Raw genomic sequence first — 24179 nt, forward strand, 5'->3', positions numbered from 1 at the left:
CCAGCACTGTGAGGGGAAAGCTGGGTCAGGCCTATCACTGAGCTGCATTAAATGGTCTGAGAGTATACTGTGAAGAAAATGCCACAGCCATACTGCTTTGTGAGGATGAGTGATAATTAGAGCAGCTGCCACTTTAGTGCTTACAAGGCTATGAAAAGCACATTAACACACACCTGTAATCCCAGCTTCTTGGGATGCTGAGGCAGGAGGATTGCAAGTTCAAGGCCAGCCTTGGCAGCTTAGCAAGATCCTGTCTCAAAATAAAATAAAAAGGGCTGGAGATATCACTTAATGATAGAGCACCCTGAGTTTAATCCCCAGAACTGAAAAACAAAACAAAAGAAGCAAAAAAAATAATTTCTGGAAGTATTCTTGGTTATTTTGACCTTTTGACCTATATAATCCTGTCAGATAGTTATCATATTATCCCATTTTATGAGTGAGGAAAATGAGGCACATAAAATTTAAAAATCTCTTACCCAAAGTTGCAGAGTTAGCAACTGGCAGGCCATTTGGCTCCAGCAATTGTGCTTTTAAGAACAGTGCCAATAGTTGGCCATCTTTAACTTTCACAAACAGCAACTGTATACAGTTCAACCTAAAATTATGTCTCCTCTGCCAGTGGCTCTAGGGCCCACTTTTTCATGTATAAACAAACCAGGACATAGGGTCAAAAAGTGTTTATTGAATGTAAAGTAACCCCAGCCCCAAGGGGAAGAAAGTTCCAAGGAGAACAGAGAATAATACAGATTAAATACCCACCTGCACATTCACACTCTTCTTTTACACAAACACACACACCACATACATATCCAAGTTCCAACAGTGACACATCAAACACCTGCTTGCTCTCAGCCTGAGTGACAGCTGGCAGGAGGTGATTAGGAGGTGGGGCTCCATGATGGGTCCTAGTAGCAGCAGCCTTGTCCCTCCCTGCCTCCTGTCCTGCCCAGAGGTCAAAGGGAGCTGGTGGGGAGCCTAGGAGGTAGTTGGCAACTCTTCCCCACTCTGCCGCAGACGCTTCTTGGCTCGGATTTCATTCATGGCCTCTTCAATGGAGCGTGTGTCCCTCTTGTTGGCCACAGGCACTGGGGGAGGATGAGAAGGTGGGCAGAACATCAGCCTACACTCCCCTCCCCCCATCCTATGCTCTTCTCCCCAGGTTTCCCCTAGTCCCAGTGTGGCTCACCACAGCCATAGGTCTTGTTGGCTTGTAGCATGTGGGCTGCATCCTTGGCTGCTCCCTTGCCAATGAGGTGGCTGTACTTATCCTTGTAGTCACTGGCAGGGCTCACCACTGCAGGTCCCTGTTGGGCTGCCTCCTCTTCCTGCTGCTGGGCCAGCTCCTAGGGACACACAAAGCGGGAGCATCAATGCTCAGGGCCCTGACCCTAACTCATTCCAGGTGAGGATCATGGGCTGCAGGGCTCCAGGGACTGCCAGGCACAGCTCACCTTTAGTTTTCGCTTCTCCTCTGCCTTCTGGGGGTCCCATTCTTCTCCATGACGGTAAGAGTCCAGTTCTTCATCTGAGGGTGCAAACTCCTGGGGAAGAAGAGAATGCTGGAGTCATGGGTCCATACAAATGTTTAATCTCATGCCTCTCCCCCAGGTATGGGGGGAATAGGCTGAAACGGGAAGAGATGAAAGTGAGAAGCTCAGGCCTTTTACCTTTTTGAAGATCATGACATAGCGACAGTCATTGTCTTCCCCAAAGGAGAAGGATGTCAGGCCAGCCACTTCTACTACGTCATGTCTGGGAAGGGATGGCATAAGAGAAAGACTATTGAGTCATAAGGGAGCCTAGTGTCTTCCTCTCCAGGGATCCCTCTTGACCCTTTTATGCTCCCCAGCTGCCCATTTCCTGCCTCCCACAGACCAGTGACACTCACAGTATGCTCCTTTCTATCTTGTTCATAGGCTCAAACTTTTTCTTGATCTGCCCACTGTCTTGGATGAAATCTGACACCTCTTTCTCCATCTTGGGAGAAGGAAAGGGAAGAAGACATGAGATGATGGCTCCACCCAAATATCCCTCTCCCCAGCTGGGCCAATGGCCTTTCATTGCCTCCCCACACCTTCCCCAGCCTCCATGCCACTGGCTTTTAGGCTTCACCTCTCTTGAGACATTTTCAATGCCAACTGAGTCCTCAACTTTTTAACTCTAACTTATCGGAAATCCTTCCAGAGGCTGACTTTGATCTCTCCAGTTGTTCTCACCCTTTTACGAAACTCCACTTTCTGTTGTTTCTCTTGCTCTTGTAGTTTCTTCAGGCGAGCAGCCTGCTCTGGGGGTGAGAAATGGCAGCATGAGGCCAGGGCTAGAAGCACGGGTGGGGAGTGTGTCAGGCTTCAAAGATAGTCAAGTGCCCAGTAGGTGTTGGGTGGGAAGGTAGGATTACTGTTTAATCACCAAGCATTTACTGATGTTTATTATATACCTGGCACTGTGCGAAGGCCCTAGGGTACCAAGATGATTCAAACACAATTTTGCCCTTTAAGAGCTCACTGTTTAGTGGGTCTGAGAGGGACCAGAATCTTGCTTAACCCCTTTACCAACCTCATTGGGAAACCAATTAACATTTATTTAATGTCCACAACATAAGGCGCCAGAGAAGGCAAGGGGACTAAGCCTTTGGTCCCTGATTTTATTATCTCATTGTCTCATGGGAAAGGGGAAATTATTTAACTTTCTATATTTTGTAAGCACTCTCCCCACTTCTACGGACAGGACAAGGCTGAAATGGCTAATCTGACACCTTTCTCCTTTGGGGATGTAGGTGTTCAAGGTTAGCTGTAACGGAACTTTCTACCCTGGAGTCTTATTAAACTCTCCTCCCTTTCCTCAGATCCTGGCTTTATATCATATCCCCTCTGTCCCTGGAAGAGTGGGGACATGTGTATGCTCAGTGCTGGGTATCAAACCCACGGTCTTGAGCACACTAAACATAAGCTCTATCACTGAGTTAAATCCCCAGCCCCAAGGGGTGTGCCTTCGTAACCTAGGCCCTTATTCCTGTCTTTCCCCACAATGTGATTTTATTATCTCTTAAAATTTGAACACATGTGCCTTCCTTCTCCTGCTCTTCAGTCTGAAATATCCCCTCTGCTCCCTCCCCTGCCATTTCAAATCCTTAAGGCCATTTCTTCCACAGGATATGAGCTGCACTGAACCTTTTTCTATTCTTCTAATCATTCTGTGCCTTTGCACCTGTTGTTCCTTATGCTTGGAATGCTTTTCCTCCTCTTGCAAACATTGATATCCGCCATGAGTCAGAGGTACTTCTTCTTCCAAGAATATTTGGTTCAGATACTCACGTATACTGAGAACTAACACACCATAACTTATTATTTGCTTGTCTTCCCTCCCAGACTATAAGCTCCTGGAGAGAAGGGACCCTGTTAATCTCCTGTCCAGCTATCTTCCAGGACCCAGGCCTAATAGCCAAGAAGCTCTCATCCTTCTGACCTTATTGATCATCAGTGCATCCTCTTTTTTTTTTTTTTTTTTTTAATATTTTTAGTTGTAGATGGACATGATACCCTTATTTTACTCATTTACTTTTTTGTGTAGTGAGATTGAACACAGGGCCTCACACATGCTAGGCAAGCACTCCACCACTAAGCTACAACCCCAGTCCAGTATATCCTATCTTGGTCATTGATTTTTTCCTATCGGTTTTCCACTCTTCTCTGCATCTGGTGAAGTGGTATAAGATCATGGTTAATAACATACGTTTAATCTCTGCAAAAACGTGAGGATGCATACTGGAGAGAAGCCTCATGAAGGTAAAGGGTATGGGAAAGCCTTCAGGTGGCCCTACCTTTTCAAAACCATGTAACATTGGATAGATGCCCTATGAACATATGTAATATTCAAAAACTTTTGGTTATCAAATCACTTTTTGTAGAACATGTAAGAGCACACACCAGAAATTCAATAACTATGTAAGAAATGTGGGGAAATCCCTTGCTAATTCTTTTTTTTTTTTTTTGGTACTGGGGATTGAACAAGGGGTGCTTAACTACAGAGCCATAGCCCCAGTGCTTTTTTTTTTTTAAACATTTATTTTATTTAGAGACAGTGTCTCACTGAGTTGCTTAGGGATTCACTAAGTTGCTGAGGCTGGTTTTGAACTCGGGATCCTCCTGCCTCAGCCTCCTGAGCTATTTGGATTACAGGCATGTACCACCACACCCGGCCCTGCTAATTCATTTTTAATGCTCCAGAAAATTCACTACACGAGAGAAGAATACTACACATTATATAAAATACTACATATCATAAACATAGAATAGTCTTTGTCAATATCTTGTTTAAATGGGACTCATTTATTTGAATATAAATAATTTTAAAAAAACACATAGGTTTGTCAAACCTGGGCTTGAAACTCTGTCACTAACCACGCGACCTCAGGCAAGTGACCAAACTGAATTTTCCTAGTGTATCAACAGCAGCTAGTGTTCATCCACCTAGAGAGTCATCTGAGCATTAAATAATTCCAATTCCCCCTTCCTTCCCTATGTGCTCCTTGCCTTTGAGAGCTTTTAAATACACTTATTCGGTCTCTGAGCAGCCATTGAAGGGGAAGGAACTGCTGGGTGTGTGCGTGCGCGCACGCGTGCGCTGGTCTGTGAACAAGGAGGCAGCCGAGTTAAGAGTCCCAACTCCTTGGACTCCATTTGCTATTCTTTTCTTTCTCCTCCATATCTATTTGGTGGTAGTGGGCATTTATATTTGCGTTTCTTTTCATTCATTTCCAAATCTTTTAAAATTTTAGGATTGGGGGGTAGTGGGAAAAGCAGGAAAGGGGAAAGGAGGAGAGTAGTAGCAGAAGAGCAGGAGGAGGACATGGAGATGAAGAACAGGATTAACATGGAGTTAAGGAACAGAGCCCCGGAGGAGGTGACAGAGTTAGTTCTTGATAATTGCCTGTGCGTCAATGGGGAAATTGAAGGCCTGAATGATACTTTTAAAGAACTACAGTTTCTGAGTATGGCTAATGTGGAATTAAGTTCACTGGCCCAACTTCCCAGTTTAAATAAACTTCGAAAGTTGGAACTTAGTGACAATATAATTTCTGGAGGCTTGGAAGTCCTAGCAGAAAAATGTCCAAATCTTACCTACCTCAATCTGAGTGGAAACAAAATCAAAGATCTCAGTACAGTAGAAGCTCTGCAAAATCTTAAAAATTTGAAAAGTCTTGACTTGTTTAACTGTGAGATCACAAACCTGAAAGATTACAGAGAAAGTATTTTTGAATTGCTGCAACAAATCACATACTTAGATGGATTTGATCAGGAGGATAATGAAGCACCTGACTCTGAAGAGGAGGATGATGGAGATGGAGATGAAGATGATGGAGATGAAGAGGAAGATGAAGCTGGTCCACCTGAAGGATATGAGGAAGAGGAGGAAGAAGAGGAGGAGGAGGAGGAAGAAGATGAAGTAGGGTCAGAATTGGGAGAGGGAGAAGAAGTCGGCCTCTCTAAATGATGAAAGAAGAAATTCAGGATGAAGATGATGATGATGATGATGTTGAAGAAGGGGAAGAAGAGGAGGAAGAGGAAGAAGAAGGTCTCCGGGGGTGGGGGGGGAGAAGAGGAAACGAGATGCCGAAGATGATGGAGAGGAAGAAGATGACTAGATCATTCTAAGACCAGATTCCCTAACGTTCCTGGGTGTGCAATAGAGTGATCACATCTTTGTTTTTTCATGTACAATAGCTATCCCTACAGAAGATAATGTGTAACATTTTATAGGAAAAGTGTGGTTTTACTATTTTTGCCTTATTATTCCAATTAAGATATACTAGTCTGTTAATGATCATATTGTATGTAGAGAAAAAATTTCATTGACACTCCTCCCATTGAGACATTCTCTAGCAATTAGATTTAGAATCTTAATTTTTCTAATTCAAGTTCAAGTTCATTGTATTAGTAATTTTTAAGTCCATAATTAAAACATGATTGCTTTAAAAAAATACACTTATTCTCTGTTAGTTAACATTTTACTCTTCTCTCTCATTTACTGAATCTACTTTTCAAATCTTGGCTGCAGACAAGGTCAGGACTTCCAAATATATTATATATATATATATATTATATATATATGTGTGTGTGTATATATATATAAAATATATATAACATTTACATACATACACACATACATAAACACTCAAATATATATGAAAAAAATATATAAAAGCACTTATTCAATTGGTTATTAAAATTCTGTGTGATCATTTCAATCAATGAGCATCTCAGAACGAACTGTGCCCTTCCTGAGTAGCACCCCTAGCAGGTGTTCAGTAAATAAGGGACAACATTTAGATATCGAGGAGCTCTTGAGCACTCTGGAGGCCTTCTGCTTGCTCTGCGTCTTTGGGGCAGATGGGGACCAAGTGGCTGGGACCCGGCTTGTTCAGTCGGGGCCCGCAAGGTTGAGAGCTGATGTACTCTCCAAGGCAGACATTCCGCTAGGCTACTTCACATGCCGCAGCACACCCTAGGGACGCCTCCACCAACCCGCCGGGCCGCGCCCTAGGCTAGCAGCCGAACTCGAGGCCGCCTGTTGGGAAGCTACTCAGAAAGTACAGGCGGGGAGACTACGACCAATCGGACTCAGCGGGACATTCTCATCCCTCCAATCAACATCACGATCCCCCTGGGCAGCTCGCGAATTTAACGCTACAGTTGGAAAAAAGGTTATTGGACGGAGACAGAAGGTACGGGGTTAAATTAAGGAGGAGGAGCATAAGGAAACGAAAGACTTAGCAGCCAATGGGAGGTGCTGAGGGTGGGGTGGGTCAAGAAGGTCCAACAACATTCAGGAGGTAGAGCTTTAAGTTGAGATAGCTAATAGAAGTGAAAGGATTGTAGATGAACGTGTCCTGAACCCAATCAGAAAAGAGCTGGAGGTGGGTGGGGTAGGAATACGCAGTACGCCATCCCCCAATCGAAAAAGGAACGAATGGGGAGGGGTTGGAGGCGTCCTGCCAGTCAGAACTTTCCAGCAGCGGACAGGCGGGCGTATTGGCCAATTGGAAACAAGGACTGCAGAAGGCCAGGGCAGAGAAAAGAAGGCAGGAGGTTGGAGCCTGGCTTTAGGTAGCCAATCATCATCCGCTAAGGGTAGCGGGCGGGACCGTAGCCCTTTTGGGGACTCTGAGGGTCTCGGATGGGGCCTGTGAAAGGTCTTTAGGGGTTCAGGAGACGGCATCATCCAAAGAAGGAAGAATGCGGTTCGGAGAACCGGGCGAAGAAAGGCGGTTGTGAATGTGGGATCCTCACCTCGGGCCTTGCGCCGAGTCTCCTGGTCACCGAGGCTGGGTGGCTTCTCCATGGAGCTCAGGATGGAGCCCAGTAGGTCCGCCATCTTGGGAGTGACTGAGAGGGGGGCGGTGCGTCTTAAAGGGAAGGGCGAAATGCCTTTAAGGCCGGAAACACGTCGGAGGCGGAAAACTACGCGCCGGCCCAGCCCGAGCGCTGATCAGAGGCCTGCCGCAAACAAGGCACCTCCCCCTCTGTCGGCGAGGCCCCTTCCCGATCCCCGCAGACTGAGGCTGGAGACTGGCTGGTGCAGCGATGTTTAATGGCAATTCGTATAAATCAAGCCCATGCACAAGTAGAAAGTGCTCGTGGAGCCGGCAGGAGGTCCCTGCCACGCAGCCTTCCCGCATCTTAAATAGATTCTTCACTATACTCTGTATGTTACAGTTATATACAAGCCCCCTCCCCTCGGGGGATGGTGGCGGGACTCCGCAATGCGTTCCTATGTACATCCCCTCCCCTTTGGCCCGGAGGTGGGTGGCCAGAGTCGGGGTGATGGGGTAAGACAGGGCCAGGAAGGGAGAAAACAGACGCAAACACGCGGAGTCGGAGTGGGGCATGGCCAGCCCCGAAACACGAGGGCGCGCAGCGAAGGCAAAGGTGGGGACCCAGGCGGATACATTCAGAGACGCGTCGAACAAATAAATAAGGCAAGTCAAGAAACCGGGAGTTGGGTGCAGGCAGGGAGAGAGCTGTGGAGAAGGGGCAGGCAGGGCTCCGCAAGTCACAGCTGAAGATGCAGGTGTGTGGGGCGAGGGTTTTCTGGAGTCAGGGATCAAGAGAGGAGGGAGGAGGAGCGAGGTGCAGGAATTGGAGCTGGGACAAGGAGGGTAGAGGCCTGCGAAAGGCTCCAACAAAGGTGACAGGTAAAGCTGCCGACAGGGGATTTCCCCCTGCCTCAGAAAGCCCTCTCCATGTTAAGACTGCCAGAAGTGTCCCCAGTGTGGTGAGAAGGCTGTGGAGAGGTCAGGTGGCCAGTCCCGGCTGGGGAAGCCCTTCCAGCTCCTGGTTCTGCTTCAGTTCCCTCATCCTGCAGAGAGATGAGAAAGGAGTCAGAGGAGCCGGGTGAGTAAGGGGAGGTGGCAGGTAGAAATCCAGCGAGGGAGAGGACCAATACCTGTGTCTGCAGCGCCGAAGGAATCTCATGATCTTCCGGGCTGCCTGGTCCTGCTTCTTGGTGAGAAAGGAGCTTCTGGTAGAATTAAGAGGAGAGTTCATGGAATACCCAGGCATCCCAAGTCCTCTGCCCCTTACGAATCCTAGCAGGGAAGGGCAGGTGTACAAGATGAGGAACAGGGAGTGGGCATGGACAAAGCTGGTAGCAGAGGGCTTCAGGGCCAGGGCCATACTTATTGCGGGCAGGCAGGGGGCCTGAGGGCCGGCGACGGTATGAGCGGTAGTGCTGCTGTATGAGTACAGCCGCTCGTCGGCTCTGCTGAAATCGCTTCTGTTCATAGTAGCTTCGGAACTTGCTCTGGATCAGGATGGCTGCCTGGGTCATCTTCTTATAAAGTGCAAACTGTAAGGGTGGGGAGGAGGAAGAGGGGCTGAAATGAAGGGTCAAAGACCTAAATTCCTAAAGGTCACCCCAAAGTTAGGTTGATGCAAGTCTCTCTCTAACCCCACAATCACAAAAAAGACTGAATCACAAACAGCTCTCACCCAGATCTCATGCCTAATACCTTAAGAGCAATCCAAGTCAGCTTGTGGAGAGAGAAGGGAAGTTAGGGCCCTGATGGCATTCTGGGTGCGCTGGGCTGGAATGGGTATGGGCTGGTGGTATGCTTTCAAGAGAAGGGTCTCACCTGCTTGTACTTCCTGTAACAGCGCTGGATCACAGCTGCTGCTACTTCCTGCTGCTCCTTCAGCCGCCGGCCCTGAGGGGAGAGGGTCTCAGTACCTCACAACCCATCTAATAGACACTGGAACTATTCACTCCTCCATGGTCCCCTGACTCTATCCCATCTGAGAGCGGTCTGGATCACTGCTCTTTCTCCAGAAGCCTTTGGAGCCCAGTCTCAAGATTGCATAAGTTATCCTGAGATCCCTGACCTTATACTTTCGGAATGCTGTCTGGATGACTCGGGCTGCCTCATACAGTTCCCGCTGCTCATGATCCGATAGTGTCAGTAGGGCAAAATCACTTTCCATCTTGCCACTGGTAGATGCAGAGAGAAACTCTGCCCAGGAAGGTGCTGGAGGGATAGCCAGGCGACCTCGCTCAAAGGACAGTTCACTGTGGGAGATAGGAAGAAGGAATGTCAAGGAGCATCTGAAGTCCCTCTTGACCCACTGAGGGGTGGCTGTGAAGGAAGACCCCCAGTAACAAGAGAGAGAGTGGCTTTCAAGCAGTTTAGTTTCCTTTCCAAATGGCCTAGGGCCTCAAGCACAATGGATCTTTAGCTGTAGGGAAGCTGTGCTTCTTCCCTTCCTCTCATCTTTGAAGAATCTGGAGACTTTGTCCTAGCTGATCACCTGGGAGGGGCTGAGCTGGGGAAGTGGTCCACATTCTCCAGGTAGCTGGCCAGCCAGGACATGGTCTCACTGAGCCCCACGGCCCCTGTCCGCTCCCTGCCAGCCTCAGGTAGCCCCACAAAGTCCTCTCGTTTAATCCGCTCTGGTGTGGCTTCAATGATCTGCTTGGCTAGTGAGATCATGTCCACCTAGATAAAGGGAGAAGCTGCATGAGCCATGAGAGGCCCCAACTGCCAGATGATCTTGCCCTGTCAAAACTGTAGCTTCAGTCTGCTCCTTGTCTGGTTCCTTCTCACCATCAGACACTTGAGTCCTCAGGGACTGCTGTCCTACTCTTTTCTTTCTTAGCCACTGTTCTAGATTGATTTATTCTTGTTGGCTCTCACTCGAGGGATCAGCCTTCTGTGCTGAGATGTGGTGAACACAGAAGAAGACATAACTCCAAATGGGAATTCAGGAGCTGAGCAAATAGGCCCAGGTTCTGTCCCACCTGGGCCTGCCTGGTTTCAGCCAACAGCACATCCTCCCCACAGGTTTGGCTATGCTTGCCACCCCACCCCCTTCAGCTCTCTGAGAACCACTCAGGCTTACTGACCACATGACACCCCGGTGAATGGCTCCAGTCTGGCCTTTGCTCCAGCCCTAAAGCCTGTAGCACTTCCTGTTGGCCATTTTCCATGCAGCCTATACTGTGGAGTTCTCAAGTTTTTTTGTACTTAGAGATTGGTCTAATTACTCAACCTTTCTAAAGCAAGTATGTCTCCCAGGTTCTAGTAGAGGAGTATGTGGTTATGTTTGAAGATTCATTCTTACTCTTTCCACCAGACTTCCTTAGCTTTTACCATGTGCAAGTCTTTTTCCCATTTTAGACCACACTGCCAGGTACCTACAGCTTGTCTGTTTATACACTGCCCCAGTTGCCCACCATCTCCCTGATCTTCAAGAATCCTGTCCTTTTATGAGCAACAGGTAACACTACAATACAGCTCTAAGATACTCCCCAAAATTCTTAACCTCTGCTGCTGCATGACTGCTAAGTTATGGGATCCGAAAGGGGTTGAGCAAAGGGGTTACTTTGGCCTGTCTCAAAATGAGAGTAAATGTCCTTTCTTCCCAAACGGCAGTCAGACACTGATTCTGCTTCATGAAATTGTCTGCTTTACTCCACCTCTGCACCCCACTCCACTTTTAGCCCTCCTAATTCCATCAGCATAAACAGTACCGGGATCACATCCACAGCCGATGAGCTATTGGTGTCCTCTGGAGCCTCATCATCTGGGGCTGGTGATAGGACAGGAGCAGGTGGGGACCCTTTGGAGTTGGTAGCTTCATAGTCCATGAGGAGTAGGGGGGCCTCTGGAACATCAGAGGAGAGTTGGCCTGGGACCACCTCCTCCATAGTAATCTCAGAGGTTGACACAGGAGCAGGGGGAGGACTGCCATCCGGGGCACTAGAGTAGGCGGATGTGATGGAGAAAGTGCCATCTGATAGCTCTGATGGTGAGGACACGCTGCTCAGACCTGTGAGGTGAGGGCAGAGGGTGAGGGCAGCAGGAGCTATAGGTCATCCCTCAGGTCTAACCTCCCTCCCCTGGCTGTTCTTGCTCCTGTTATCTTCCCATCCCTGCCTCTTCCTCTCCCAGTTTGTCTCCTGCCCTTTTGCTTTACCCGGGCCTCTCCTATCCATATCCCTCTCTCAAAAAGATCAAGAACAGCCCTCACCAGTGTCTGAGTTGGAGGAGGGTGGTGACAGGGCAAGTGAGGGTTCAACTGAAGCTTCCTGTCTCTGCAGCTCCTCAAGGCAGCGGGCAAGGCGCACATGACCCCGGGAGTGAGCCACAGACAACGGTAGACGGCCCAGAGAATCAGGAATGCTCAGTGCCTGACGGTTCCAACGGAAAAGAAGCACCGCAGCCTCCAGGTGTCCCAGGGCACAGGCCCACATCTGAGGAGGGGGAGGTGGAGGTGAGGCCTGGACTCTTCCCCAGAAGATCAGAAGATCAGGTCCTCAGACTCTGGCCTACCACACTCTCTGCACTATCCAAAGAATTTTCCTTTGGAAGCACTATTCTATTGCATATTGCCCTGAAGGCTCACAGGAGCCAGCATCCTCACCAAAGGGGTGCAAGAGAAATGATCCACGTTGAGCGGGTCAACCTCTTGCTCTAAGTCCAAGCTTCCAGTCTCCACACTCCTGGAGGGTTTGAGAGAAGGACAGTAGAACCCAGTCAGGGAAAAGGGGTAAAAGTCAGGAATATCAGAAATAAAGGGACAGGGAAGTGAGCTCTAGAAGTACTAAGGTCAGTGAGATGTGGTAGACAGAGACTAGTAAATTTAAGGAGGCCAAAAGGCTGAAGGTTCATAAGCCAAAGGATATTAAAATTCCCTTCAATGCCAGTCCTTTCCTAGCCCTGTCCCTTCCCACAGGGACCCCTGCTCCCCCTTCAATGTTCCAGGTCCTCATCCCATGGCACCTTCTGACCCAAGAGCTGTCTAGCCCCCTCCCTGCTGCCCCTGCTCACCGCCACTGGCTCAGGGTCTCGATGAGGCGGGCATAGCCCTGAGCAGCAGCCAGGTGCAGAAGACTCATGCCCCGGAAGGGGCTGCCATGGGTCAGACGTTCAGGACCTCTCCAGGTAGAGCGTGGGATCATGCTTTCTACCAAGACGACCACCCGTGCCTCAAACCCAGGCCCTTGGCCTTCATCCTGTGGTACATACAACCATATGCAAATACCTGTGCATCTGGTCTCCTGGCTCATTCTACCTTCTAATTCTGCTCCTTCCCCACACTTCCTATTCCAATCTGTGATAGCCTATGAGTCCTCCCAGTTTGAATTCCTGTGTGGCCTCAGTATCCTCTACTTCCACAGCCCATTTGTTCCAGCAACTCTGAAAGCCAGGCTTTACACACCCTTGCCCATATTGTGCAACTCAGATGGGTGCCATCCCCACATGACTTCTCCCCTTAGGAGTCAGAGTATTCTCAGCCTTTCCCTACCCTTCTTCCTTTAGAGACTTAGGACCCTCAAAGCTCAGCCCCAACTCTTCTGGCCCCCTCCCTGACCTGCTCCTTCACCTCCACCCTTCTTCAGACCAGAAATAGTCTGAAGCCTGTCATGCCAAGAGGGTGCCCAGAATAGCCACTCTTGCCATGGGGTGGGGTTGGAAGCAGGGTGATGTCAGAGAGAGGGAGGAAGACTGGCTAAGGAAGCTGGGTCAGGCAAGTAAGGACAGGCATCTGCCAGAGCCATTTTCTTTAGTGGACCCTCCCTGTTCCCCACTATAAATCACCCTCCCCCCCCATTGGAAGTACCTGAATTAGAGGAGCCTCAGGACCCTGGCAAGGTGCCTGCCCGGCTGCTGCAATCTCTGCCATACGCTTCTCCATCTGCTCCAGCCGTTCCAGGATGGACATTCGAAACTGGTTGTCTGTGTGGAATGGGGGTGGGAGGTTAACTGGGTCTGGGTATTGCCCGGAATACCACATTTGAACCTGCCCCCAAGTGTGGGGGGTGAAGGTACAGAATTCTATTCTTTTCTCTTGCCCCCAAACAACAGCCCTTCTACTCAATCTTCTAAATAAAGGCCACCAGGACTCAGTCCTTAAACCAGGGCTCTTAATCCCACCCATGAACTAGAATCAGAATCCAGAACTAAGGTTGCTTTCTTCAAGACGAGGGTGTTAAGAATTCCCCAACAGCCATCCAGCCCCCAGCTACTCCAAATCACACATAGCATGGCCTCCCCTAGTCTTATCCTAGGCAGAATGTTCCCCTAGTTCTTGTCCCAGATACTACCTTTGTCTCCCATGTTGGAGCTGGAAGACTCCAGGGTTCCTCCTCTGTTAATCACTGCCCAAAAAAGCTTAAGGACTGTGATTTGTAAAGCACCGCCCCCTCCTCCCAGCCCCTCACAGCTGTCCACAAAGAGGTGGGGAGGAGTGACAGATGGATAGCCATGTCCATTCCTCCTCCCGCTCCAAACCCCATATATAAACACATGCACACACACAAACATGTATACAACCCAAGGTATATCTGACTCCTCCTGAGATCAAATAAGGACAAGGAGGGGAGTTGGGAGGTGATCTCTGAACCAAGGGAAAGCAGGCACAGAAACAGGGTGAAGGCTGGGCATGTTCTGAGATGCCAGCATAGAAGAGGATAAATATACAGAGGTGATGGCAAGGGGAAGGTAGAGAATGGTGAATAAAAACCCAAGACGTACAGAGAAGACAGCAGGAAAGCTAAACAAGGTGAAAGCAAGGAGAGAAAGGACAAAGGGGCAGGGGATTAGCCAAGCAATAAGAAAGGAAGAAAGGAGGCAAGGTCAGATGCTGGTTTCAGAAGAAATGAGGAAAGGGAGGAAGGAGACCCATCTGAGAGATAGTAGCTCAAAGGTTAGCAAGGGTAGAAAAATAAAGTGATGAACAGTTACAGGACAGGACAAAGTCAGTGTGGGTCTGAGAGAACTGGCTAGAGCCCACGGTAGGCAAATGTGAGTCACACACAGGTAACCCAGCACATACAAACTTGGGTTTTGTGATAAGTGGCTCCAAGAATGAGACAAGGCTGGGATGTGACTTAGAGGTAAAGCACTTACCTAGCATACTCAAGACCCTGGTTTCAATCCCCAGTGCTACATACACACACACAAAGAAGACTGAGGACCAAAGCCTCAGAAGTAGGGATGGCAGGAGATAGTAAGCTAACAGGGGTGGCAGCAGAACTGAAAGAAACCAACAGGTAAGAACAGAAACAAGAGGAGGAGACAGAGGAAAGCAAACCTCAAGGGAGCAGCATAGAAAGTTCTCAAAATACCAGGAGAAAGAACCAGTAAAAGCAAAAGCTGTCCCAGACTTCAGTACACCTACATACATATATACAGGAGGAGTACATGTGTGCTTCTGTGTGTTTGTATAAGAAACCACACCACAATGTGGTTATTACTAAGCAGTAATATTATAGGAGATTTCATTTTCCACTTTGTGCTTTCCTGTAATTTCCAAATTTCCTATAATGAATGTGTTTTTATAATCAAAGGGAAAATAGAAATAGAAATTTAAGTACAAGTCTATATATACTCATGTAAAATGCCTGTATATTGCTCTAGATCTCGTCCCCAGCCCCTTGTCCTTTCTTGTGTGCATCCCATCCTTAGGATGGCAAGCACAGGGAAAGAACTGGCATAAAGAGAACTCTGTGACTTATAGGGAAGAGGAGGTGAGGGCACTTTGCTGCCACATTCAGAAATGACTGAAGAAACATGGCCCACTCAGGAGTCTAGAACATGTCATGCTCAAAGGTTATGGGAACTGACACTTGGAATCAGAGGATTTAAGTACTCACCATCCAGTGACAACCAGTCAAGTTGTGTACTAGGCAGAGACAGGAATCTGCGGGCTCGATATTCAAAGAGCACAGAAGCGGAAAGGGGCCCCTCCTGCCCTGCCACCTGCAAAGATACCAGCCCCACCTCGTGGGCTGGGGAAAACAGGGTCAAAGAAAAGGCCTTCCCTGGCTTCTCTGACCATCTGTGTTGGAGCCACTGCCATCATCCCATATCTATTTCCCCAACTCCCCTGCTATGGGCCAAGAGGCCTCTGGCTTCAGTGAATAGCCTTGTCACTTAGTGGGGTGTCCATTTATGCAAGAACTTAATATATACTATGGACCAGAGAACTCTGGGATTCTAGGCCCTAGAGTTAAGGACATACTTAGCAACAAAGTTTGGAAGCTGAGGGTCAAGAGCTATCTATAGGACTTGAGGTATAGCTCAATGGTAGAGCACTTGTCTAGCATGTACGAGGCCCTGAGTTCCATCCCCAGCATACATACACATACAAAGACACCTATACTTATGAATAACTTGATGGGGGTTAAACCCTTTAGTTCCCTAGACCAGAGCCCAGGGGTTATGAGTCTGTTACTGAGATGGGGGAAGCTGGCTGTTTACCAACAGTGTTCAATGAGGACTGTGTCCTAGGATCTCAATCTGTGGACCTAAGGATGAAGCCACCAGGTCTTGTTCCCAAGCCCAGGGGCTGAGACTTTTTCTCCCAGTTCCTATGCTCTGGTCTCATCCCCTTTCCTTCCATGCATAGTTGAGTGGGGCTGTTAAGACTGGGAGGAGAGATGGTGGTGGCGGGGGGAGTGCTGGGAAGTGATACTGGCCAAATTATGTTGTTATATTGTGTGCATTTATGGATATGTAACCACACATCCCAGCATTATGTATAGCTATAATGTATCAGTAAAAAAATGCGGGGGGGAAAAAAAAAAACATTGGGTAAGAGTAACTTCATAGATAACAAAGCTATCAACCTGTCACTCTGGTGGTCCTTGGAGTCCCATGAGAAGGCCAGCTGTTAAATGCAGGGTCAGGGGCAAGAGTGGTGGCAAAAGGGCAAAGAAGTCAGTCTAGACTGGTGCTATCTAGTATAACTTTATGTAGTGACAAAAATATTCTGTATCTGCTGTATCCCATAGGATAGTACCAGCCATGTGTGGCTATTGAGCACTTGAAATATGGCCAGTGCAACTAGGAGAATGAATTTAAAATTTAATTTTAATTAAATAGGCACATGAGGCTAATGACAGCCATTATTAGGCAATGAAGGTCTAGAAACCAATGTCCTTTACTCCTAGGACTGGTTGGAAGAGACCAGTATCTCTCCTTTCTGATTCTCCCTGGATTAAGGTTGGAGATTGATTCCAATCAAGCCAGAGAGGCTGGGTAGACATTAGTGATATTTCTGGTCAAATGCCTGATCTTACAGGAGGGTAGGACTCAATAAAGGAGCAGAATTATTTAAGGTCATGATTAGCTGAAGAGTACATTTATTGGACCACACCTAGATTTTCCAATACCTAAGCCACGTTCTCCTACTTGCTTGGGGAACTTGGTGCCCAGCCTCAGGACTAGATAGGTCTTTGTCTTCTCAGAACAATCTAGTTGTTCCCAATACTTCCTGGAAGCCTGGAGGCCCTAATCTGTCCTAACTATCCACATATCTGTTCCCTGCTGTTCCCAATTCCCATACCAGGACAGTAGCAGCGTAAGACACCAGGCTGGACAAGTGACGCTGGCACTGCGATGTGATCAAAGACGCAGGAATAATGCTCGGCGGCCTCCGTCCAAGGACCTGTGATGAGCACCTTGACCCCACCCTGCAGACAGAAGGCAGAGAGTCATGCAGTTGAGTGTTCACTCATTCATTAATTTATTTAAATCCTTTGGGAATATGTACTATATGGAATAGCCTGTGCTTGCCAGACACTGGGCTACAGGGGCTACAGGACACAGTGAGGTGAGATCAACCAGTTTGTCCCTCGTCCCAACTTCACTGCTAAGTGGTTACATGATCTCCATCAGAATCTTTTGAATCTGCCAGAATCAGGGGAACTCAGGGCCTCCCCAAGGCTACCAGGAACTATCATCATGAAGAAGTTCTGTTCTTAGGCTAATTCATCCCATTGTAGTTCCTCATTTCCCTCTCAGAAGCAGCATAAAGCAGAACTTCTCTGCTGCTGAAGATGGTCTTTCAGTTGCCTAGTCTGCAGTCATATCTCCACTGTATATTTTCTCCTCCATAATGAACGGCCCCATTTACCTCCCCATGACTATAGTCACCAAGGGAATGAAGGTCCCTGGTGGATTCTCAAAACCATATTGACACATGGAAGGGGGAGAAAGGGAGACACAGAAGGTGAGGACTATGGATATAGAAGAGAAGCTACACTCTGTGTAAACATGGAGGTCAGAAAGAAAACCAAGAAGCCATGAAAGGGTCTGGGTAGCTCAGTGGTAAAGATTGCCTAGCATGCATAAGGCCCTGATTTCAATCCCCAGCATCATGCAGGAAAAAAAAGTTATGAAAACCAAAGAAAACTAGGTTACAAATCACAGGGTAAGAGTTAATACAGTTTGTTCAGGGGAATCAGAAAACAAATGGAGCAGAAGGGAGGAAATAAGCCTGAGACTCACCTCTGGGTAGGACCATTCTGGGGAGAAATCTGTGATGGTGCTAAGAGCAGGAGAGAGCTGTGGATTTGGGGCAGGGATGCTTGGAGCTTCATCACTGATGAGTTCTCCCATAAGGTCTGGGAATGATGAAAGACTGAAGGGCTCCAATTCACTGGACCCACCAGGTCCTCCAAACAAGGGCTCCCCTCTTGCTACCCTGCCTGATGGCTCTGAGGGGGTCGGTGAGGATGGGGATGAAGGAGGGGGTGAAGGTACAGATGGGGCAGCCCCCTGGCTCTTGAGCTCCTCTCCACTATCATCATCTTGGATGAAGAAGCAGTTTCCTCTTCTCCCACCTGTTCCAGACTGTGGAGGGGGTGCCCGAGCAGCTGCCTGGGGCTCCAGGGCAGCAGCAGGCTCTAGGGCAGGACAGGGGGTACGGGCAGCCTCTGCTTCAGGGAAGTCTGGGTTCACCCCCTGGCCCCCTCCATATGTCTGGCCCCTTTGAGGGCTGTTGAGAAAACGATCAGGGTCAAAAGCAGGGCTGGGAGGAGCTGGTGGGGCAGAGGGCTCAGAGCCTACAACCACAGCCAAGCTCACAGAAGGCCTACGATCAGTCTGGTGAGACAGTTGCCTGGTGGGTGTCAAGCCCCCTGCACGCTGTTCCAGTCCTGTCAGGAGGAGGATGGCAGTACCTCCTCTTGATGAATTCCCTCGAGAGGTGGGAGGGCTAAGTCTGATTTCTAGGGGTTCTGCAAAGCCTGATGAGGAAGAGGAGGAGGAGGAGGAGGAAGATGGGGAGGTATGTGCCTTGGGGAGCTCTGAGGGAAGTGGGGCTATCAGTGGAGGAGGCTCAGGGGGTTGGGGCTGGGAGATAGAGGTCAGGGTTAAAGGTCGGGGATCCACTTTGGGAGAGATGATGCGGTGTTTCGTGCTGCTGCATTTGTGGGTAAGGCTCCCAGAACCTGGAAGGGAGAGGGGTGAGGAAGGGAAAAGGGATAAGACACATCCTTCTCCAGCCTTCCCTTTCTGGAAGCCCTTAGAAAGTATTTCTTAGAATTTCCCTGTAGACTAGAGGTGTAATACTGATTTTAGCCACTGGGAGGCATAAGAAATGAACACCCCAACCCGACTCTGTTCCCTTCAAAATAAAACCGACCAGAGGAACACTGCAGGGTAAGACCCACGGCTTGGTGAAATAGTTCAGAGCAGTCAATACAGGCATAGAAAGGACAAAAGAACAGAACTAAGAAGGACAAATTAGGAACAAAGGTAAGGCCAGGTGTAATTGATAGTATGTGGTGAAGGTGAGGTAACAGGCTGCCAGGACTATAAAGTACAAGGAGCTAGGGCCAGTGTTGGCCAGATGGGAGGGCCTCTGCTCATCTGCCCCATCTTTCTGGACATGCAGAAGACTTGTAAATCAACATGCAAATTTGATCAAGACAAATATACAGTAGTGTAGCTAGGTAGAAAGAGAGCTCCAGGGTCAGGAGGTAGCTCACCAAGGCCCCCACTGCAGAGACAGGCATGGGTTCGGGGTGCAGGCTTGGTTGGGTGTGTGTCCAAGATCTGCTGCACCAGCTGTTCCACAGAGAACTCTTCTGTCCCATTCCCACAGCTCCACTTGATGCCATGAACTACAGGAAAGTTGGTAGAAGTATGTAGGACCCCCAAAGTACCTTTTGTTTTGGTACTGAGGATTGAACCCAGGAGTGCTTAGTCACTGAGTCACATCCCTAGCCCTTTTTATTTTTTAACTTGAGATAGGGTCTCACTGAGTTGCTTAGGGTCTTGCTAAATTGCTGAGGCTGGTTTTGAACTTCTGATCCTCCTGCCTCAGCCTCCCTAGCTGCTGGGATCACAGGCGTGTGCCACCACACCTGGCTTCTAAAGTACCCTGATGGTTCCTCCAAGCATGACATGCTAAACAGAGGTCAGAGCCTCAAGACTGCTCAGACATGTAGTCACAGCTGACCTTCATGTCTTTCTCTGTATTCCACACTTTGAACTGCACAGGAATTCTAGCATCCCCACAGGAAATGGGGAAATGATCATCCACAGGCTTCTGGGTACAGAATCACAGCACCTTTGGGAGGCCCCATTTCCACTTTCCCCTTGGAGTTCTATCCTTGCCCTACTCCTTACACATAGGCTTCAGCTGTCCCAAAAGCTCCTCCCGGGACCACTTCAGCCACTCTCGCCGGTCGCTGCTGATGGAACAAAAGATGGGGCTGCAGCCCTTTCCACAATCCTCGAGGGCTGGGACGTTCAGGTAGTGCACAAGGACGATGTCGGGATTCTGAGAGCAAAAGGGCACACATGGAGAGTCATGGGGTCTTGAGGTTCATGGGCTCAGCTCCCTAGTTCTTGCTTTCTTCCTGGGTCCCCTTCTAACTCACCCCCAACTTCTAGCTCTCTCCATCCCCAACCCCCTGTCTCTTCTTCCTACATTGAACCTACTCGTCCTTCCACTTTATCCTTTTAGACCCCCTCTGTCCCTCAAAGAGCCAAGTAGAGTCTAGCTCCCTGAGCTCTTTCATCCTTACCTGGAGCAGCCAGTAGCAGCGCCGATGGAATGTGGGGACGATGGAAGAGTGAACGTAGCAGCCATAGAGACACTGCCAGGAGACAGGCTGGGGTGGGGGGAGGGCTAGTCTGCTCCCCAACTCTTCCTCTGTTCAGTCCCTTTGCAGGAATCCCAATCTTTCCACCAGTTCCTCTTCAACCCTCTCTCCACCCCCATCTATTCCCCACCCTTTTCAAATCCCAGGAGCCCCAGATGAGGGACTGAGAGAAGGGAACAGTGGGGTTGGGGCCTTACAATGAGGGCCAGATTTGATATATGGGACTATCCAGAAATCCAAGGGCAGAGCAAGAATGCATCTGAGAAGAGGAGCAATGATTTGGGAAGAGAAACCTGTGCTTAGAGCATCACTGCTTGGATCCCTGTGGGAAATGCAAGAGAAGCCAAGGGACTGGCATCAGTGCACTAAGGCCTGGAGAGTTGGGTCATGGAGGGAAATGGGAAGTAGAGAGTGGGCTAAGTGATCAATCAGCTGATCCAAAGTAAGAAGGGAAGAGTGACTGGGAGGTGAAGAGGCAGACAATGTCCCCAAGCCCTGGTAGGGCTGGAGCCCAGTAAAGAGTGGAGGAGGGTGGGCAGGGCAAATGATTAGATGCCTAATGCTCTTACCTCCATGCCCTGGACCTTCAGTTTCATGTGGTCCTCTCGGGTAGTCTTCCCATCTTTTCGCTTCTTCCAGAGGTAACCATCCTTCCGGTATTTCACCTTCTTGCGGTTGTAGAGGATGATGGAGCCATTTTGAGGTCTGGGAAGAAAAGGGTTCACCTCAAGTTCTGTGTACAGAACTCAGAACTCCTGCCACTTCTTACCTTTGAGAATTTTCTCACCTTGTCTTTGGGGCACAGGATAGCCACTCATCATGCTTCTCAAAGGTGATCAGGTAGGATGCAATCTCCTGTGAGAGAGGAGGTACTCATGTGGGTATTCCCTACATGGAAGGTCTCAGCCTGATCTCTTGGTCATTAACTCAGGGTCTCAGTCTCTGCTGAGCTGTGGCAGCTGGTGGAAGATACTTCTAGGTATCTGGACCCAGAAAGGCCCCTCTGCCCTTCTGAGACTCCCAGGTTCCATCTCAGACAAAATATAACCTTCTCTCCTTTCCCTTCCAAGTAGAGCCTATATCTTGGCACTAGGTTCATCATCATTCCTCATTCTGTATATTATTTTACTTCAAATCCTACTTTTGTGCCCTTCCCTGAGAAAAACTTTCAATTAGTTTGACATTACCAAGAATTTCAGATTCTTTAACTTGACTTCAAGGCTCTATTTACCTGTATTCCATGTACGATTCCTGCCAGATGAGTCCCTTGATTTCTCCCTGAACATGCTCTTAACAGTCACCTCCTGCATGTTAGTGCCCTACGAGCCTGAAGTGCTATGTGTTACTTCTACATGACTAGAAATTCCAAGGCTCTATGTATGGCACATAAAGCTTTCATATGCACACACATACCCTTTTACTGACAGTTCTAACATCAAATCAACAACTATTGACCATCGACTACATATAAGGCACTAAGTATGCAAGATACAGAAAGCATGTAACACAATGACTATGACTTCCAGAAAGTGGTTAACAACAGTGACTCTGGAATGAGTTAGAGAAACTACAAGTAGTACATCAGTTTCCTCATCAATAACACGGGAGTAAAAATATAAGATACCACAGGCCAAGTGTTTAGCATGGTACCCAGTGTGTAAGAAATAATAGGTGGTGACTATTGTTTTTACCCAGCTGGATATGCCAAGGAGCAGTGGGCTCCTTCGAGATTCATGTCTTTATACCTCTCCTATGATTCTAAAACAGTGTTCTGCACTGAGAAGTGTGCACAGACCCAGAAAGACCCCACTCACCCTCCTCTAGCCTGCTAGGCCTTGCTAGGCCCTAATCCCCCAAGCTCCCCAGAAAACCTCATTTGTATTCCATCGTAGCCGCTCTGGAGGCAACAGCGGGCAGCGAGGAAGACACTCCAGCAGCTTCTTGGGGAGGAAGATCTTCAAGTGATGGCTGTTCTCTAGAGGGAACCAGAAGGGAGGGTTTGGTGTGCTGCTCTAGCATTCCTGTGAGAGGCAGCCCAGGGGTAAAGGGTCAAAGGCAACACAGAGCATCAGGGAAAATTGCAACCAGGACAAGAAAGCAGAGAATCTAAGTAGAGAGCCTCCATGAGTAGGGAGAACATAAGGGTGGGCCAAACTGGGAATGTGGTTTGTGAACTCACCAGCAACCTCCGTGGTATCCTTGGTATTCATGGTGAGGGCTCCAGGGAGCAAGGTCACCCCCGGCCTCTCAGGCCGGGGGGAGGGGGAGTCTGTGCTGGGAAGGGAACGAACAAGATTATGGAGAAGCCCCCACATTAATCCAGAATGAGAAGCATGAGATGGGGGAGGTAATAGAGAACTGGGTCATGATATCTGGGAAAGATGAAAAAGAGAGAGGAAGGTGCTGGACTATGATATGACAGTACAGCCTGGGAATAGAGGTAAGGGAGAACCCATACATGGTGCCAGGAACAACATGAGTGGGGAGAAATAACAGTGTTCCAGAAGAAATGGGTGGGAGGGAGTAGGGGAGAAGGCTAGTCAGGCTAGGGCCTCAGAGGCCCTACAATTTGGGCTCTTGCAGCCACTAGGATTATTGTGGGATCAGGTTCTGGGGGCAGGGACTCAGGGCATCCGGTCCTTGGAGGATGGGTAGGCAAGATAGTGTAGATGTTCAGATGAGGGCAGGAGATCTAAGGGTGGAGAGCTAGGCCTTAGGGGACACACCCTTAGTTTCTTTATTTGATTTTCTCAAGAAGGGCAGATATGGTAATTGACCTAACCTACTCTCTTCTCCAGGTTGCTCAGGGCCTGGCAGAATCTGGACCAGGCAGGTGCAGAACCCAGCTTTCCACCCTGGGGACAACCGCCCTAAGGCTGACAACCCTCTCCATTCCCTCACACTCCTCTTCCCAAATGCCTCTGCCTCCTCTTGGCTTCCAGTCCTACCCTACCCCATCTACCGCTCTGGTTGTAGTCTGAGCCTCCGCCTGCCTGGGGGAACAGATGGAAGCTGGAGGAGGCTCTCAGCCGGGCTCTGCTTGGTGTCCAGGGATGGAGAGGGGGAGGAGGCCTATCCAAGTCCGGCTATGTGCAGTGAAGCTGGGGTTAGGGTAAGGACTCCGCCCCAGGGTACAGGTGCGCAGTCCCGGCTATCTGCCAGGGTGCGGAGCGGGATTTGGGCTGCAGGCCCGGGGGCTGCACAGGACTCTGACGCCCGGCGCTCGAGGTTGCCCCCATGGAGGTATCGGGGGAGTCCCAGGAGAACATCTGAGGTGGGAGGGTCCCGGAGGGTCCCGCCCGCACACCGAGATGTCCTGGAGAAGGCGCGTAGCAGAGTCTGCGAGTGCGCAGCGGGCGAAGGGCTGTGCGAATGCTGGTTGCCGGGGTCTCCAGGACTGTCCCCAGCACACGCAGGTCCGCGGTGGGGCCCTGTGTGGAGCTGCGCCCCCTGGCGCGGGGGAGGAGGACGGAAGCGGGTAGGTGGGGGCGAACCGGGAGGAATAAGACGGTGGTCCCCAGCGCGTGCTCCACATCCGGACCCGGTAGAGCTGCGCCCCCTGTCGCGGGGGCGGAGAGGCGGGCTAGAGGCCCTGGCTCTTACCTCCCGGGGTCCCGCGGGTGACGGCGGCAGCGGCCATTCTACCCCACACCAACCCCCCCCCCAGCGCCGGCTGACAGCAACGTCTGACGTCACTGCGCACGGGGCGGGACCTCCCAATTAAGGGAATGGGGTCGGGAAGGGAACTTAGGGTCAGCGCACGTGGGGTTCTGGGTGGG

The 24179-nt window shown here is 49.4% G+C and overlaps 2 protein-coding genes and 1 pseudogene across 10 annotated transcripts; 1 reads left to right on the forward strand and 2 right to left on the reverse strand.

Annotated features, from left to right (window-relative positions):
• Nucleotides 1-667: 667 nt before the first annotated feature.
• On the reverse strand, nucleotides 668-8228 carry SPAG7 (sperm associated antigen 7). Its single transcript, XM_079132451.1, has 7 exons — nucleotides 7293-8228; nucleotides 2220-2287; nucleotides 1892-1980; nucleotides 1671-1755; nucleotides 1455-1544; nucleotides 1190-1346; nucleotides 668-1088 (listed from the first exon to the last, which is right to left on the reverse strand). The coding sequence occupies exons 1-7, from the start codon at nucleotides 7375-7377 to the stop codon at nucleotides 979-981; spliced, it is 684 nt and encodes a 227-aa protein (XP_078988577.1). The 5' UTR covers nucleotides 7378-8228; the 3' UTR covers nucleotides 668-978.
• On the forward strand, nucleotides 4744-5977 carry LOC306655951 (acidic leucine-rich nuclear phosphoprotein 32 family member E-like; annotated as a pseudogene). The gene is made up of 2 exons: nucleotides 4744-4905; nucleotides 5275-5977. The product of its transcript is annotated as an acidic leucine-rich nuclear phosphoprotein 32 family member E-like (transcript).
• Nucleotides 7577-24098, reverse strand: CAMTA2 (calmodulin binding transcription activator 2). Of its 8 annotated transcripts, none has more exons than XM_079132422.1 (23): nucleotides 24004-24098; nucleotides 22580-22674; nucleotides 22272-22375; nucleotides 21188-21255; nucleotides 20970-21105; nucleotides 20323-20409; nucleotides 19922-20075; nucleotides 19279-19413; nucleotides 17795-18738; nucleotides 16851-16977; nucleotides 15157-15291; nucleotides 13122-13237; nucleotides 12329-12513; nucleotides 11922-12000; nucleotides 11529-11751; nucleotides 11029-11327; nucleotides 9807-9994; nucleotides 9384-9567; nucleotides 9137-9208; nucleotides 9014-9034; nucleotides 8681-8850; nucleotides 8449-8523; nucleotides 7577-8361 (listed from the first exon to the last, which is right to left on the reverse strand). In XM_079132422.1, the coding sequence occupies exons 2-23, from the start codon at nucleotides 22608-22610 to the stop codon at nucleotides 8298-8300; spliced, it is 3597 nt and encodes a 1198-aa protein (XP_078988548.1). In that variant the 5' UTR covers nucleotides 22611-22674; nucleotides 24004-24098; the 3' UTR covers nucleotides 7577-8297. The 8 variants fall into 8 exon arrangements, with proteins under 8 accessions (XP_078988548.1, XP_078988544.1, XP_078988543.1 ...); XM_079132418.1 differs by having other exon boundaries at nucleotides 20323-20394; nucleotides 22580-22669; nucleotides 24004-24073; XM_079132417.1 differs by having other exon boundaries at nucleotides 22580-22669; nucleotides 24004-24073.
• Between the last annotated feature and the right edge of the window lie 81 nt (nucleotides 24099-24179).

This window comes from Sciurus vulgaris (assembly GCF_902686455.1).
Source record: "Sciurus vulgaris genome assembly, chromosome: 3".
NCBI lineage: Eukaryota > Metazoa > Chordata > Mammalia > Rodentia > Sciuridae > Sciurus > Sciurus vulgaris.